At 44.9% G+C, this 18,964-nt stretch overlaps 1 protein-coding gene across 1 annotated transcript in view; it reads left to right on the forward strand.

The window, feature by feature from the left end:
• Positions 1–18,964, forward strand: part of CDH4 (cadherin 4) — a 1,028,403-nt gene that overhangs the window by 987,182 nt on the left and 22,257 nt on the right. The window contains exons 10-13 of the mRNA XM_063146852.1: positions 547–800; positions 7,453–7,595; positions 13,232–13,465; positions 16,851–17,084. Of these exons, the coding sequence (XP_063002922.1) occupies positions 547–800; positions 7,453–7,595; positions 13,232–13,465; positions 16,851–17,084 (865 nt within the window). The remainder of the gene's footprint in view (positions 1–546; positions 801–7,452; positions 7,596–13,231; positions 13,466–16,850; positions 17,085–18,964) is intronic.

The raw sequence follows: 18,964 nt of genomic DNA on the forward strand, positions 1-18,964 counted from the left end.
CGGGAGAGGGCCTTCTTAGGCCTTAGCTAGACCTAAGGTTTATCCCGGGATTGTCCCTGCCTGCTCCCGGGATATCCTGTGTGACATTTATATGAACAGGGATGACCCTGGGATGATCCCAGGATAAATCTTAGATCTAGTTAAGGCCTTGGGGGATGTGGAACTCCTTTCCCAGGGATGCTAGGCTGGCTCCCTCTGTGCTGTACTTTCAGAGGCAGACAAAACCTTTTTTGTTTCAGCAGGCTTTTGGAATTATAGTGGACCTGTGTTAATGTATCGCATCCCCCCTTTTAATCTGATACAGGTTTTTTTTTTTAATGTTTTGAATTTTACTATAGGTTGAATTCTATTTTAACTTTTGTAATTTATATTTATATGTTTTAATTGTACATGTTTTAATCTTGTAAACCGCCTTGAGTCCCAGTACTGGGGAAATGGCGGGATATCGATGATGATGATGAAGATGATGATGATGGTGTTTGCATTGCAGTCTATATGGCATATGTAAAGATTCTCTGTCTCTATTGTGTCTATGTTTGATTTTAGGAAGTTGACTATGAGTTGAACAGAGCTTTTATGCTGACGGTGATGGTCTCCAACCAAGCTCCCCTAGCGAGTGGCATCCAGATGTCCTTCCTGTCGACAGCCGGAGTCACCATTTCAGTCACTGATGTCAATGAGCCACCCTATTTCCCAACAAACCACAAGCTCATCAGGCTGGAGGAGGGAGTTCCTACAGGGACGGCATTGATAACCTTTTCCGCCGTGGATCCCGACCGCTTCATGCAGCAGGCTATAAGGTGCGATGACGCTGACTAAGCGGAATAGAGTATTCACTGTATTTCCTTGGAAAACACCCTTTGCGGGGCAGGGAGCAAACTCTCTGGTTAATATTACTGAGGACAGTTCAGCTATTCTTTGGGTTGTATCCATTGGTAGACTAATTTAAGTCCTAGGCCATAGCTAGATGGGGCGATATCCCGGGGATCACCCCGGGATCATCCCTGTGCATTCACTTGATGTACAGGGGATCCCAGGAGAAGGGAGGGATAATCCCTTCCTTTCCCCGGGATTTCGCCCTACACTACTAGCCTGCTTTTTCCACAGTCTCAGGCTGATCCCGAGACCGTGGAACGTGTGGGTGGGCATCGCGGTTTGTCCCGGCTCCTTGTGAGTAACCACGAGGAGCCGGGAACCATGCACGGGGCGCAGAGCTCCTCAGGAGCTCTGTCCCCATCAGGGGTGGGGTGGGGGGAACGGGGAATGTAATCTTTTTTTAAAAAAAAACAAAACCTCACCATTTTTCACACAAGTGCCCATGCACTTCATCTGCTTTAACAAAAAAACACAAAATGGTGGGCACGATGTCGTGCGCCACGTGTAGACCAGGACGACGATCTCGCGATCATAAAATCGCGAGATTGTCGCCGTAAAAACCCCTGGTCTAGCTGAGGCCCCCGTCACTAACATTGCCTACAACCCTGTAGCTGCAAGATGTACACATTGACCAAATAAATATTTTTCAGATTAACACATTTCATGTTTTTAAAAAAAAAGAAAAGAAAGGAAGAAGAAACAGTTTACATGTCCACCTGCAAAAAGTAGATGTCCTTGAATTTTGCGTGAGGTGTTCTTGGATCTTGCTCTTACCCCTTTCCCATACTGAGGGACCCTTAAACTTGCTCCAGAGTTGTTCCAGAGCTGGAATGCCAAAGAACCATACGTTTGAGCTGTGAGCTGCAATTCAGCACACAGCTGGGCGTTCTGAAATCCCATTTGAATCAGACGTGCCCGTATACTTCATAGTATGCTCGGTTGTGGCTTGGGAAAAAAAGAGTTTCTAGCTATCCTCCCCGGCTCCTGGCTTCACTGGTTATCTGTCTAACTCCTTTATTGCAAAGTCTAGATATATTTGGCATAGCGGGAGGGCAGCTTGTGGAACAAGAGCTGGGTCCAATTAAACTTACATCACTTGTGACATTTTATAATCATTAGAGGGTTGAGATATTTCACCTGGGATGGAGCTGTCTGGAGCAGAAAATGACGGTGGTTACTCACTGCCTTTGCCTGTTGGCTTTGGACAGGCAGTGAAACCTTTAAGGACAGAAGGAACGTCATGGCTAACAAGGCCATTTTTCTTCGTTGTTTCATTCTGAAACTGCCGAGCCTTTGAAAGGTGCTTATTTCCCTTCCCGCACTTGGAGCAGTATGGAGGTGTGCAAGTGGGAACGAGTTTGACTTCTGAGCAGATATATGCTGTACATTCCAACAGGATGGGATGGAAATGACCTAGCCTGGTCCTCTCTGGTCATCAGCGTCCATTCAATTCTATGCCGCTTTTCCATGCTAAAACAATGCTTACAGCCACGTCAGAAAGACGTACCGATTTTTTTAAAAAAAAACCAGCCACAATTCCAGATAATTAATTACAAGTCATAATAAAAGTTTAACAAGTAGGCTAAATATCACACAGTAAAGATATGCTAGAATTAAACAACCCAATAATAATTCATAATAAGGCCTAACGAAAGAGAGATGCTAAAAAGAAAAGAAAAGCCATAGTAGGGGAAATAATCTTTTTCATTGAAGGCTATATGTTAAGCCAGCCACAAAACCTAAACGAGACACCCACGTACACCCCATGGTATCTAGGCACCTACAGAAGCAGGAGTAGCCTCCACCCTCCCAAGCCTGATGGAAATGATCCAAAGATAGGAACAGGGACTGAGGGCGTTGCTAGACCTACCGGGTGTTCCGTCGTTGAGGAGCGGTGAAAGCGGCTTTTCCCGTTCAGCCGTGACGCCTCATGCTCCACACCTGCCTTCGATTTGTGGCGGAAGTTTGCGCCGGTTGTGCTGCTGCCGCCGCGAGCACGGTTGCGCAGCCACACCGGCCTGATTGCCGCGGCTTTTTTTTTCGCTCGCTGCACGGTTTGCGCACGTCCGAAAGACCGCAAACTTGCGCAGCCGTCAGCGATGCCGCCGCCGGCCCCGGCGGCAGCGGCGGCGGCGGCGGCAGTGCCAGTGCCAGCTGAAGTGCTGCTGGTGCTGTTGAGGGTCAACATTGATGCGCTCACTTCCTGATGGGGGTCATGGCGGGTGTAATATGACCCGAGGTCAATCGTCTGCATGGGCACTCTGTGCCTACATCTCCCATCATGCCTCTGAGGTGTCGGCGGCGATGATCGCCTCTGTGCCCTCTGCCCCATCCCAAGGAGCCAACCCACATCTGGCCGTAGCCATGGCAGCAGCCCACAAACAGCTCTGCCCTCTGCCAGCCTGGTACCCACACTAACAGGCAGCGTACAGCACCGCCATTATGCGGCCACGGTAGCTGCCCACCACAAGGAGTCACCAGCCACTTTTCCGGTCCTCCGGTCCTGCGCAAACTGTCACTGGGGAAATAAAAAAAAAACACTAGAACAGGCGCACATCCCCCACCCATCCCCCACACACCCCAGCAGCACACTAGCCACTTTTCCGTTCCTCCGTTCCTGCGCAAACTATCAGTGGGTGAGTAAAAAAAAAAAGCCGCTCCGCCGCGCTGCCCCAGCTGGCGGACTGCGCGCAAATGGCGGAGGCGGCTTGACCGAAGCCGCTGACCACTCCCCCTTAGCACGCCTTTTCCTGCCCAGTGCGGACCGCAGTGACCTCGCATCCTCCCACACGTACTCCAAATTACCGCGGGACGGCAGGAAAAGGCGCACTAGAACTCACTTTTTTAAAGTCGGGAGAAAGAGGCTTCGCCGCAGGATAACGGCGGATCCTCGTGAACGTCATCTGGAAGCCTCGACGTGACTGCGGAAGGTAACGCGCGCTAGAGCCTCGTCTAGTAACGCCCCAAGTCTTCTAGGACTCATAGCTAGATGGTCCACCTGAGAGACGAACATAGGAAGGTGCCTCATACTGAGACAGATCATTGGTTCATCTAGCCCAGTATTGTCAACACTGACTGGCAGCAGCTCTCAAAGGTTTCAGGCAAGATTCTTTCCTCACCCTACCAGGAGAAGCTGGGAATCGAAACTGGGACCTTCTGAGTGCCAAGCAGGTGCTCTATCACACTGAACTAGGGTGTGTGTTTTTGCTTTTTAACAAGCCTTCTCCTGCTTACAAGCTCCAGTGCTAGAATATCTACCCTCTGTAGCCTGAATCAGACATTATGTTTACTGGTAAAAGCAATGCGTGAATCGAGAGTCTACGAGGAACCCCACCCCTGATTAGTACACTGAGTAGCCCCTTCCCCTGGCGTATGCGTCTGTAGAGAGAATGACTCAGTTCAGACAACACGTTAGTCAACACAGTGTGAAAACTCCACTCAGTGGTTGAGCTTTTAGGGGGTACTTCCCACACAATATGTTCTAACTCCACTGTTGTGTGACTGTGGGCTCCCGTGGAGTTGAATAAAATCCATCGTGACATTTGATTGACAGTTCCTCCACTCTCTGTCCTCCCCTGGTCCTCCCAATGGTATCCCATCAGCCATTGCTGGAAGAAAAAAAAAACCAATCCCAGCTGCTCTCCTAGAGTGGCACTCCCTCCTTTTGCTGCTCTTGCCAGGGAACTCTGTAGCCCGTGGGAAAAGCCAACTCAACAGAAAACTCCATGTAGCCTGCCACACAACATGCAACAAAACCATTGTGCAGGAACTCTCCTCTACACAGTGTTGATATTCTGCATGGAGTGTTTTCCAAAAAAACCCATCTCCATTGTTGTGTAATTTTCCCTCCAGACAATACATTTCTTAATGGTGGTGTAAAAACTGCACCATGGAGTTCTAAAACCACCGTTGAGAAACGTGTTGTCTGAACTGAGCCAGTGTCTGAGGTTTCATGTGTACATGAATAGGGCTTCAGTGTCTCTTGCATTGCTTGCTGCCGATTTTCCAGGCCACCTTGTTTCACAGGTTTGAATCAGGAAGTCTCAACTTCTTGATTTTTCTTGAGTTCGATAACTCTCAGAATGTTGAGGCAGGAATGAAAATGAGTCTTGTGGCCAGGTGAGAACTTAACAGAATTTCTCAATAAATGGAACAGGAAGAACTTGAGATTTTAACAACTTGGATGTGGGAGAAAGCAGGTTCATCCATCAAGGCAGAGATCTATTCACCTATGTCTGCGGTGCTGAATTTGGGTTGTCACCTCTTTTTTTCTGACACCCTCCTCAACTTGAATGGCAGGCAGGTACAATATGTCCCTCTCCAGGCTGGGAATAGCTATTGAATTTGGCCATTAAAGTCCTTTCTACACCTAAGGTAGGGTGACCATATGAAAAGGAGGACAGGGCTCCTGTATCTTTACCAGTTGCATAGAAAATGAAATTTCAGCAGATGTCATTTGTATATATGGAGAACCTGGTGAAATTTCCTCTTCATCACAAAAGTTAAAGCTGCAGGAGCTATACTAGAGTGACCAGATCTAAAAGAGGGCAGGGCACCTACAGCTTTAACTGTTGGGATGAAGAGGAAATTTCACCAGGTGCTGCATCCATACAAATGGCACCTGCTGAAATTTCCTTTTCAATACAACTGTTAAAGATACAGGAGCCCTGTCCTCCTTTTCATATGGTCACCCTACCTAAGGATTATCCCAGGAAAATGGAGGGATCATCCCTGCCTGCTCCCAGGATCCCGTGTGTGTCATTTGGATGCACAGGGATGATCCTGGGGAAAAGGCAGGTGTAGAAATGGCCTCAGTTTGTTGTTTGATAAGAACTTACCAAATGAACAAATGTCTTCTTAAGCAGAATGGATATATATGTATGTAGTGTGTGTGTGTGTGTCAGTGATACAAATCACATAGAACAAACAACAACAACAACAACAACCATAATGACAAAAAAGAAAAAGAAAAGAAAAACACACACACAAAACCCAAACACATACAGAAAATTTTTCTCACCATCTTTTGCAACAATAAATAATAAATTATATCAGGAATCATCACCATTTAAGCTATATAGTAGAGGTATCAGTTCTTAAAGTCCATTTATTTTGTATTTACTGCTTCAATGTATTTTTCCAATATTTCAAATGATGTTCTGGAGGGTTGTACAAAGGATTTTCTTTATTTATGAATGAAATAAAAGGGAATCAAATGGAAAGAACTTGAAATTTAAAAAAGAAAAGCATGGGAGAAGGACCAGATCTACACCAAGCAGGATATTCCATTATGAAAGTGGCAAGAAAGCAGTATATAAAAGGCAGGAGCCACATGGCTGCTTTATAGTGCACTGACAACTGTTGGGGCCCATGACACATGCTAAATACCACTTTCATAGTGCTATATCCTGCTTGGTGTAGATCTGGTCAAGTTGAACATGGTCTACCAACCATGTGTGATGGGCCATGAGAAGCTTAAGAAATCTCCTGGTTAGTGGTTATCCTAAGTCTCCAAAAACAGAAAGGCCATTAGTGATCTGGCAGACTATCATGCATGGTTGAAGGGCTGTGTTAATAGGCCGCAAGTATCGTAGGTCTAAGGTCATTGCTCCTTTATTTTTAGGTATGTGCATTGATTGTTTTTCTTTTACCGTAATTTGGGCAACCCTCACTGGAATCCTTTGTAGAAACTCTTCACAAATTAATATATGTGTGCCTTTCACAACACAAGATGTGGCTCCTGCTGATACTGTCAGTGAGATGCTACAAAATGGCTTTTTTCTGCCATTTACAATGAGGTGGCCACAGGACAGGCATCACTTAGCAGAGGGCACAAGGTTCTCCTGGGAAAATTGAATAATCGTGGAGGTCAAAAGAAGAATCGCCAGAAATGGACATTGGGTGATGGGCCTTGTTCATCAATTAGGATACACAAAGAATAAAGCAGACATGATGCAGAAGAGCCATGAATGAGATCCAGCCCAGGGATACTGATTGGATTAGAACTGGGGAGCAGGCACTGAGATGTGTCAAATCCCCCACTTCACTGCATTGCTTTCCCCATCAGAACTGCAACTCTAGGAAGTTCTTTGCCCTATGGAAGACTTCTCCAACTTGGTACCCTCCAGATGCGTTGGACTACAACTCCCATAACCCCCCAGCAAGCTAAGCCAAGGTTGTAGTTCAATACTTCTAGAGAGTGCCAGGTTGGTAAAAGGCTGTCCCATGGGCAAGGGATATGTCTACCACTTTTTTTTCCCCTTGCAGCTGCAAGGAAATGTTGATCATGAAAACAGTTTAGGGATTAATCCAACTCGGCCCTGGCTCTAACCACATTGGCAGCTTCCTAGCGCTGAATTTCAGGGGTGGTGAAATCACTGGGCGATCCATTCATTGACCTCCCACATAACAGGAACATGTTAGGCCTGACTAAACGTTCAGATGCTCTTTCAAAACGGAAGGGTCGGGCGTCTAAAAAACATAAACGCCCCAATGCTCCCCCAACCTTATTTTCAAGCCACATGAGGGATGTGTCATTGGAAGAGACTGCCACGTATTTATCCTTGCTCTCTGCAGATACTCCAAGCTGTCAGATCCTGCAAACTGGCTGAACATTAATGCCACAAATGGTCAGATCACTACCGCCGCCGTCCTTGATCGTGAGTCAGCCTATATTAAGAACAATGTCTATGAGGCCACGTTCCTGGCAGCTGACAACGGTAGGCCCAAGTTCTGCACCGTTCATGCTTCAATAATACCGTAATGTGATGCATTATCAGGAATGATGTCCTGACAGAGTTGTCAGTATAAGTTAGGTTTTTTCCCCCCGGGTTTTCTATTTTTAAAAAAATACAGAAAGAAAGTAAGAAAAAACATCATGAGGCTGGGACAGGACATTGCCAAAGTAAATTAAATGTGTGAAACGTTCACAGACTGTGATGAAGAAAAATCTGGGGCAAACAGGAAAGGGGCTGAAGGAAATATGAAGGATCCCCTCCTGTCTGGTGAGCGGCGGATGAAGAAAGCAGACTTGGGCGAAATGGGCAGTCGCCTATATGTTACCAATCTCTATTGCAGTCCAAAAGCCATAGCTGAGCATAGATGGAGATGTTCGAACAGGAAATCAGTGACAAGAAAACTGTCACCGTATAGATCAGAGGCATCAGATAGGAAGCCCTGAAGCTCAAGGGTAGACAGACTTCAGACTTGCAAAATTGACATATTTTTCACTGGAACTTCAAGGCCCTTCAACTTGGCAAGCAAAATATTTAAAACAAATATATTAAAAAAAGAAATTTGCATAAGTGGGGGCTAACCCACAAGAAGTTATTTAATGGTTAGTCAGGGGTTGGACTTGATGGCCTTATAGGCCCCTTCCAACTCTACTATTCTATGATTCTACCCTTGTCTTCAAGACCTCCAGAATGGGCTCACCCCACCATCCTACACAGGCTTAAAAAAAACAAAAAAAAAACTAGCTACCCAACCCTCGGTACGTTCCCAATTGGCCAGGTGCCACTGTCCATTCTGGGGATGGCCCTTCCAGAATGGACAATGACTTCCAACTAATGATGGCCTAGTTTTTATATGATTCTGTTGTAGACTGTTTTGTATGGTGGTCATCTGTTTTCACTGGTTTATGTCCAAATATATGTCACTTTGGACAACTTTTTTTTTAGAAATGCAACTCAGAAGTTTACATATAAATAAATAAATAAATGAGATTGTTGCTCAAGCAGCCCCGATTTTGGGCATGGCGAGGTTGTGAAATATATATATATATATATATATATATATATATATATATATCTGTCTCTAAACTGTCAATGAAGGGTAAGAAAGGGTTAATGAGTGGAATCCTGGACCTCTGAATAATGGGTGTAAATTGCTGTGAGTCAGCAGGAGTCCGTGCTCTTTGATGCAGTACTCTGCATAATAACCAGCCAGATAGCACATGGGAAATCTGTGTAAACCTAAAGGGCTTTTTCTAGTGCCTAACTCAATCAAGCAGCCAGGGGTCATTCCTGTCAATTGGAGTAAGATGGGGAATGATTTAACTAATGGAAACACTCCAATTCAAATGTCGTCTTCCACCAGCACATCCATCAGAAGCATGGCTTTGTAATACATGTGCAACTTCCAGTATCCAAGGCAGTAAACCTGTGTGCACCAGGTGCTGGGGAACATGGATGGGAGGGTGCTATTGCACCATGTCCTACTTTGTTGGTCCCTGGTCGACAGCTGCTTGGCCACTGTGTAAAGAGTACTGGACTAGATGGACCCTCGGTCCGATCCAGCAGGGCTCTTCTTACACTCTTATGTTCGAATACATACATTGGCCTGCTCATCTTCCACTCATGTCAACTAGAGTCTGCTTCTGTTCCCTCCAGGACATGAGGTCCTTAATCATTTTGTTTGACCCAGCCGAAGCACACTCAGAGTGATCATCCCTTTTGCATGCACCCCTATAATAAACAGACACTGTGGCCACAGCTAGACCTAAGGTTTATCCCTGGATCATCCAGTGGTCAAACCTGTTCATCTATGTGACACACAGGGGATCCAGTGCTCAGGCAGGGGCGAACCCTGGATGATCCCAGGATAAACCTTAGGTCTAGCTGTGGCCCAAGTTAGTTCGTCAGTCAGGATGCACAAAGAATGAAGCACACATTATGCAGAAGAGCCATGAATGAGATGCAGCTCATGGAATTCTGATATGATTAGAACTGGGGAGCAGAGAGTGAGATGTGTCAACGCCCTTGCTCCACTGCATTATTTTCCCCATCAGTATTGCATCTCTAGGAAGTTGTTTTCCCTATGGAAGCCTTCCCCAACTTGGTATGCTCCAGACCTGTTGGACTACAACTCCCATAATCCCCCAGCCGACTATGCTGGGGTTGTAGTTCAACACTTCTAGAGGGTGTCAGGTTGGTAAAGACTGTCCCATGGGGAAAAATACATCTATCGTTTTTATCCTAGTAGCTGCAAGGAAAGGTTGATTATGAAAACAGTTTAGGGATTAATCCAACTCTCCCCTGGCTCTAACCAAATGGGCAGCTTCCAAGCACTGAATTTCAGGGGTGGTTAAACCCCTGAGCAATCCATTCATTGACCTCCCATATAACATGAATATAATTACCCTTGATCCCAGATCCTCAGTGGGATCACAGGACTTGGCGTGTACAGGCATTGCATTGCATTGACTTAGGATTCCCCCAGGGCCCACCTGGCACAGCAAAGCTACCTGACAGAGATGGCTGGCAAATGAGCTCTATCCCAAGAGGTTTGCTGTACCGTGTAGCCAACTCGGTATCTAAACAAGGCGGAGCGTCAAGAGGAAGTTCTGTCCAGGGTTGGGAAGCTGAACCAAATATTGCTTCAGTACGAGACCTTGAGGTCGGGAGAGTTTGCATAACGATCATGAGAAAGAGATTGAGAGGGCTTCATCGGGGATTTCGAGACTCTCCAGTCAGCATAAACAAACAAGGAGCATGAGACAGAAAAGCCTGAGTAAAAAATAGCCAGGAAGAATCAGTTGAAGTTTTCTTTTCTTTTGTTCTGTTCTTTTTTTAGCATTTTAAGAACTTCGGCATTTAAAAAAAAAACTATTCAGGCAAGGCTGTTGCAGGAAATAGTGTAGAGCTCTGGAACAAAAGTGCTTGCAGTTCGCTGGGGAAGAGATATGGGAGGCATGAAGAATATTGAACAATTTAAAAGAAAACCGGTGCTTTTTTCCTAACTAGAAGGAAGTTACTGAAGCATGCAGGCCTGGAGAGTTGAAGAAGCTGGGCGGGGTGTGTGTGTGTGTGTGTGTTTGTAAAGGCTTATCCAGGACAGTGACGGCTTTTAACCTTTATAAAAGTCAAACTCAAAGTCAAGAGCCAGATCTGGCAACTTTGGCACAGCTGAACCTTCCTCAAAGGCTCTGTCATTGATCTTGCAGTGGCCCCTGGTGTGAGAAAGACCAAAGGTAGAACTGCCAACATCTGGTCTTGAAGGATGCTTTTCAACCTGGAGACTTTACCTGACAGGGTTGATATCTTCAGCTATTCCCATCACTCCGGTGTTGGGAATAGCTGTTATAAAGTACTATACATTCTTCACTACCTTAGCAGCTGGGACTATGGGCCTTCCTAGACGAGGCCTTAGCGCGCCTTCTGTCCCGGCTTCCCTGCTGTGCGTCCAGATGACGCACAGGGGAATCCGGAGACAGGCCGCGCTGAGGCCTCCTCCAACGCGCCATAAGCGAATTTGCTTATGGCACGCCTTTTCCCCAGCTCCGGCCTCAGGCCGGAGCTGGGGAACGTCTAGGGACTTCCGCAGCTTTTCGCGGCTCCTCGCTTACTCGCCGGCAGGTCTAGCAAGGCCCTATAAGAACTTTCCTTGTTGGATCAGATCAGGTGCCCATGGGAACATAGAGGCAAGACATGAAGGCAACTTTCCTTCATCATTGTCCGTCCCCAGCCTCTGGTTCATTTGAGGCATACTTCCTCTGAACATGGAGGCCACATTTAGGAATCATGACCATAAGTAGTCTATCCTGCCCAGTGCAAAATACTCTGACTGGTAGCATCTGTTTGGGATCTCTGTTTCCTCCTTCCTGACCCTTTTGACTGGGGAGACTGGGGCCATAGCTAGACCTAAGGTTTATCCCTGGATTGTCCAGGGGTCAAACCTGATCATCTAGGGTCATAGCTAGACCTAAAGTTTATCCCTGGATTGTCCAGGGGACAAACCTGTTCATCTAGTTGACACACAGGGGATCCAGTGCTCAGGCAGGGGTGAACCCTGGATGATCCCAGGATAAACCTTAGGTCTAGCTGTGGCCTGAGAATTAAACATGGAACTTTCTGCATGTTAAGTGTGTGCATGAGCTATGGTCCCTCCCCCTGGCTAATAGTCATTGGTTGCATCACTCTTCCAAAAATTGACCTAAGTGAAATAAATCTTAAGCATAAGATACCTCCTTCGAGATGCCTTGGGTGAGCCATGTGTGTCGAGAAGAAGTACTGTCTTCCATCTGTTCTCAGTTTACAGAAAATCTACTTGGGTGATCACATGAATAATTGTCCATCATTTTATAAACTTCCATCATGTCACCTCTTTGTTGTATTTGGACTGGACTAAAAAGAAGCGTCCAGGATCTTTAATGGCACAACCCTATGCATGTCTAGAAAGAAAGAAAGTCATACAACTCCCAGCATTTCCCAGATAGCCACTCTAGGACAGTGGTTCCCAATTGGTGGTCCGCCGACCCACCCAGGGGGTCCATGGCACCATTCACATATTAGCTCTGCAAGGTTCGCATTTTAATAAAAGAAAATACGCCGTCTCCCGTGCTCCGTTTGCTTCGATGGTGACGTCATGACTCATGCGCGAAAGCACCTGCGTGATTTAGCAACTAGCTTCAGAGATTACTTCCCTGCACCTAATCCTGAAAACTCATGGATAAGGAATCCTTTTGAATGTGGTGATGTACAACTAACAACTCTATCTGCGCAAGAGCAAGATGCACTTATTGACATGACTTGTGATGGTTCATTGAAATCATTTTTCAAAGAATATAGACTGGACCAATTCTGGGTGAAAGTTTTTCCTGATTATAAGAAGTTAGGTGAAAAAGCTTTGAAACATCTGGTTCCCTTTTGTTCCACATATCTTTGTGAACAAACATTTTCAACATTTTGTTATATGAAGAACAAGCATAGAAATCGGCTTGATGTTGATCCAAATTTGAGATTTAAAGTAGGAAATATTGAACCGGATGTGGAAGGGACTGTTCAGGACAAAAAGAGGCATGATTTCTCCCATCACATTTAAGCTTAGTAGCTGCTAGACATGTCATAATTCGTTTTATTGTAAACTAGACGTTAGTAAAATTAAATTCGTCTTTATATTCCTAACTAAATCATTGTCATTTTTGCGTGGTAATATCACAAGTATCACAAATTTTATGGTCTGTTTTTTAGTATCCCTAAAATCCTTTGCTTATTAGGGGCTACCCCTTATTTTCTCCAATAAAAATTGCTTCGCACAGGTAACTACCATAGAGATAACACAATTTTCAAAAGTAGGGGGTCCATGGCTTGGCATTTGAAAAACAAGGGGTCAGCAGTACTTAGCTAATTGGGAACCACTGGACTAGGAGTTGTAGGGCTTTTTTGCCCCATCTAAACATGCATAGGATTGTGGCTTTCTTCGTAGGGTCTGTGTTCCAATGCTTTGATCAGTGTAGTTGACCTTTTCTACAGCCCAATGGCTCTTGGAGAGGAAATGGAACGAGCAAGTCCCTCTGCCCGTGACTTCCGACGCCAACCTTAACCATTACTCATTGAAATGATCCTCTCCCCCCTAGGTATCCCACCAGCCAGTGGCACCGGCACGCTCCAGATCTATCTAATTGACATCAACGATAACGCTCCTGAGCTGCAGCCAAAGGAGGCGCAGATCTGTGAGAAGCCAAACCTGAATGTCATCAACATCACAGCCGCCGATGCTGACATCGATCCAAACGTCGGGCCCTTTGTCTTCGAGCTGCCAAGCGTGCCATCTGCCATCAGGAAGAACTGGACCATTACGCGGCTAAATGGTAAACTGGGCAGGCAGCAGCCGGCGATGTGTGGAACTTGCCGCGCTCACGGCTGGGGAATCGGCCTTCAAACTTTCAAATTTCTTTTTGTTCCCTTGCTTTGATTCCCCCCCCCCCTACCTTTTGGTAAACCCACATTCTGGCTGACATTTACAGGAAAGATAGTTAATGAGGAATTGCATGGATTGGGCCTTGAGCAGAACTCTTAAGAGTGTTCATTGGCGCTCGGCTTCCCCGCCCTCTAGGTTTTAATGCAGTTCATAATTACGCACCGTTATCGGGACTGAACTGGGGATAAATCATCTGTAATAGCCCAGGAGGGAAAGCTATTATCAGTCTTCCTTATGTTCCATTTTTATTGTCACGAGCCACAATCAGGATCAATGATCATTCCTCCAGCAGTAATTGCATAAAAGTCACCCTCCTTTTCTACTTTAACATGGAAGTAGCTTTAAGGATGGGGAAATCGGAAGATTGCGAGTTCCTGGCAGGGTTGGGTGGAGGAAAGAAGAGACGCTCTGGACATCACGGGCAGCTGTAATTGGCATCTTTATTGGTTGTCTTATGAAATTCAGCCAGTGGCACCCTAGCAATGGGAGCCACTCAGTGAGAAGGCCAATTGGCTTAGAAAAGCATTGCCCGAACATCTGAGCCTACAACTCTTCTACTTCGCTCCTGGGCACCCCCAAGGTGGAAATGGATCGCTTCACTCATGAGCTTGTTTATTTATTTTGGAGTTTCCTTTGCCATCCTTCCATCAAAACTCTCCTGTCAACATCAAATAAAATAAATAAAAACGAAATCTATGCCTCCCTCACAATAAAGAGAGCAGAAGCACAATGAAAATGGAACCGTAAAATTCAGCAGAATGGTTAAATAAGGTAGTGGTCTGGTCTGGTCTGGTCTGTTTGTTGGTTGTTGCTATTCAATCTGCCCATTCCTGTCACCGGCTCTGGAACTCATAAGCTGAATTTGCACAGGCAGCATCTTTATTCAACACCTACAACTTCAAGTGATGACTTACATGTATGAAACAGGCAGCCACGGACAAAGCTATAGACATAGTTAAAAGCCGGATTCCCCAACCCCAAAGGGCAAATCAGCATGAGCCCTTTCTACAAGCTTCATCCTACGTACCTGTTTCCCTCGAATTATCCGCTACAGCACTAAACTGTCGGCATTATTGTTGTTGTTGCTAAATCACACCCCGGGCGGCAGCACTCCTAAAATCCTTTGCAAAGGGTTTAAGGGGGGAAATGTAAAAAAAATCATTAAAAAATCAACGGATGACCCAATGTGATTCAAATTTGGTATGCTTAAAGCTCTCCTTAATATCTATTACTGTGCCAATTTTGATGTCTTTGTCTTTAAAGCTTACGCAGATGTAAGCATTTGTTTAATTTTTCTTTAAACATATGAAATCCTGCTCCTGCACCCCAGTGGCCGCTCGGAAAACAACAAATGATTCGCTCGAAAACTAGTAGCAAAATAGGGCAGGTCTTTTCCCTTTATAGCACAATTAAAGCAGGATGCATGGGAGTACTTCACAATAAAAGCAGATTATAAAATGGAAAACTTCGGAGTCCTTTGCATGCAATTCGCAGTGATTACACAGTATAAAGCTGGTGTGATAAAGCTCTATACCTAAGGATTATCCCAGGAAAATGGAGGGATCATCCCTGCCTGCTCCTGGGATCCTGTGTGTCATTTGGATACACAGGGATGATCCCAGGACAATCCCGGGGGAAAAGGCAGGTGTAGAAACAGCCACGGCCTACTTTCTGTCTCACATATAATTATATTGCATTTGGATATTCATGTACGTATTTGCACATTGTTGCCAGTGTCCAAGCAACACAGGTTGCGAGTTCATGAGAGGCAGTGTGGCATAGTGGTGAGAGTGTTGAACTGGAACTCAGGAGATCCAGGTTCTAGTCCCCACTTTGCCATGATGCTCACTGGGTGACTTTGGGCCATTCACTGACCTACCTCACAGGGTTGCTGTGAGGATACAATAGAGAAGAAGAGGCCCATGTAAGTTGCCATGAGGGAAAAAGTGGGATGTTAATGTAATAATAATTCCTTAAAAATCACCATGAGGAAAAAGACTAAAGCTAAATTGTAGAACATGCTTAAGAATGTGTGTGTTAGTGTGTAAACTTATCCCCTTTCCTGTATCTATATGGAGGGTCCAGATCTTTTAAGATCTTTTGCTGGTGTCTATTAGAGGCAGTGGTAGAACAGAAAATTCCGTATTTTTAACAGTGAGTTATTGCCCCACACCCTCCTGTATTATTTATTTACATTTATATACCGCCCCATAGCCAAAACTCTCTGGGCGGTTAACAAAAGTTTAAAACAGTGAACATTAAAAACAAATATATAAAATTTTAAACCATAAAAAGCATAGAATGCAAACAAAAACAGACAATATCCGGCCTTAGCTAGACCTAAGGTTTATCCCGGGATCGTCCCTGCCTGCTCCCAGGATATCCTGTGTGTCATTTACATGAACAGGGATGACCCCGGGACGATCCCAGGATAAACCTTAGGTCTAGCTAAGGCCTCCGTTTAAAACAACTATTCTGGGGTCAGTTAAAAAACTCAGCATATGCTGTTAAATGCTGTTAAATGCCTGGGAGAAGAGAAAAGTCTTGACATGGCGCCGAAAAGATAACAATGTTGGCACCAGGCGAGCCTCATTGGGGAGATCATTCCATAATTGAGGGGCCACCCTTGTTGCTAATAATAATAATAAATTTATTTCTTACCATTTTGATCGAGGCGGGGAACAACAATAAACGATAAAATACATAATACTCAATGAAAACATAATATACATTGTTAAAAACATCCTAAAAAACATCCTAAAAACATTTTAAAAACGTCTTAAAATTCCACTGGATAGGCCTAAATGCAAACCAGGCCGCCAGAAATCAATCCACCCTCTGATTTTTCAGAGACATGGGATTCTGGGGGAAGGAGAGGACTTTCAAAAGCCAGTTGTGATGTGGCATGGAGCAGGAGTCGTCAGCTGAAAAAAGCAAAAGCCAAAAATCCTGCCAGATGCCCACAAGCCTCTGGGTGTGTCTCTTTTGATCCTGACCAATTTGTTCATGTTCAGGTGGGATCATTTCATTGCTTCCACACAAAGAGAGAATAGCATTAAATGGGGCGGAGGTTTTTGAGAGGCAAGGAACACAACGCAGGTGGTTTTGCACTCTCTGGAATATTGCAGCCATGCTGGTCGTACAGGTATACAGGTATTGTATAGCTACCAGCTAGCAAAGGCCGTATATGATCTGGGGAGGGGAAGCTTTTCTGTGTACACACGTTTTTAATGGCTTCCTTGGGACTGCAACCCTCTCCATTTTGCTCCCCGCAGGTGACTACGCCCAACTCAGTTTACGAATAATGTACTTGGAAGCCGGGGTTTATGACGTCCCGATCATCGTGACCGATTCCGGAAACCCTCCTCTGTTTAACATGTCCGTCATTAAGGTCAAGGTGTGTCCGTGTGATGAAAATGGAGACTGTACCACCATAGGAGCAGTCGCCGCAGCCGGGCTGGGAACTGGAGCCATCATTGCCATCTTGATATGTATCATCATTTTGTTGAGTAAGTGTTGCGGTAAATGGTGCCTGCACATAGTTCGTAAGGCAGCGTCCTTCAATTTACACACAAAGAAACCACAAAGCCCATGAAATCATCCCGCATCCGATCTGTTGAATGCTACCTCTCCCCACCACCACCATCCGCCCCTGCTCATCAAGCCCAGAGAGCTTCGGCGATGGGGTGGTATATATAAATGTAATAAATAAATAAATAAATAAAATAAGCCGCGCAAGCTTCCTTTGGGGCTCAGCACGACCTGATGACCACTTGGCAGCCATCGACCCTCACTCTGGAAATTACGTATTTCCCCCAGTTTCTGTAAATGGCGGCCGTAAAGTCCTCATTGATGCAAGAGTAAAAGCGAGAACACACTGTTTGTGCCTTTACTGTTGCATAATGGGGCCTTTGTGGCCATCATTTATGCAATGGGGCGAAATATGTAATTTTCCAAGCCTCCGTTGTGATGCCCGACTGAGTCCAGAGGGGTAGACGCAGGGACTCCCAGACTCAGTTGGGCACCCACAACATCCCTAATCATAGCATTAAGAGATAAATTACTTTCTCAGTCATAAAGCCACAATAATTCACTACCTCGCTACCTTCGTAGTCATTATCTTCTCAGCTGTTCCGCACAGGCGATACCTTCTTGGTCATTCGATTCCCTTTTAAACTAAATATGTGTGGTTAGGACTTATAAATCGCTGTATATGTGATCAGGAATTTATAGAACCAAAGGCCATGGGATATACTATCCAAAGTCAAAGTAATATGGGTCATAATTAGGGCTGAACCAAAGCAAGGAGATTATTTGTGAATATGTTTGCCCCCCCACAAAAAGCCGCTTTTCAGGGAGGCTTCAAACACAGGTGACAATGCTTGTCCATTCAGAGTTAAGGAAAGAAGTGCTGTCCTTCAGTCTGAATTGGCTTTATAAATAAATTGGCTTTATTTGTAATATGTATCATTTATCTTGTCCATTCAGAGTTAAAGAAAGAAGTGCTGTCCTTCAGTCTGAATTGGCTTTATAATTTTATCATGTGGCAAAGCCTGATTGGCTAGAGGGCATCACACTGTTATACCATTGTTCCCAATGGTAAAACAAATAGTTTTAGTGAGAATGGTCTTCATTGACACCATTATTCAATGCTTCGATAATTATTTGTAATATGTATCATTTATCTTGTCCATTCAGAGTTAAGGAAAGAAGTGCTGTCCTTCAGTCTGAATTGGCTTTATAATTTTATCATGTGGCAAAGCCTGATTGGCTAGATGGCATCACACTGTTATTCCATTCAGATGGATTGTAAGAAGCATTTCCCCCAGTATGAATTGGCTTTGTGACATCACTACAAAGCCAAAGCCAATTGACAACACAGCATTGTTCCATCGTAGTGTTGGCTATGAAGTCCCTGACTGCATCACTATTCTTAGCAAGAAGACACTGTACTATTGTTGCTTTTTTAAAAATAATAATAGCACCAAACGGCTGAGAGGAGCAATTGATCAGCAGTAGAAAGGTTACACAGTTGGAGTTTTAGGGGGGTTGTTTCAGGAGAGCCCTGTGTGCTAAAACTGGTCATCAGTGAACATTTGGCACAATCATGGTCACCATCTACATGTGACCAATGCTCACATGAAATTAATGGGGGTTGCACAAAAGCTCACGGGCACTTGCATAGCAAAAGCTCCCAATGGTGTGTGCAAATAGTTTTAGTGAGAATGGTCTTCATTGACACCATTATTCAATGCTTTGATAATTATTTGTAATATGTATCATTTATCTTGTACCTGCACCCAGGAACAGTACAAAGCAAGGATGCTCACAAATTTACCATCGAAAAGTAAGACAGAAAAAGAGTATAGGTGGAAATGTGTGAGCAAAA

The sequence above is a fragment of the Elgaria multicarinata genome, chromosome 1, assembly GCF_023053635.1.
Source record: "Elgaria multicarinata webbii isolate HBS135686 ecotype San Diego chromosome 1, rElgMul1.1.pri, whole genome shotgun sequence".
Classification (NCBI taxonomy): domain Eukaryota; kingdom Metazoa; phylum Chordata; class Lepidosauria; order Squamata; family Anguidae; genus Elgaria; species Elgaria multicarinata.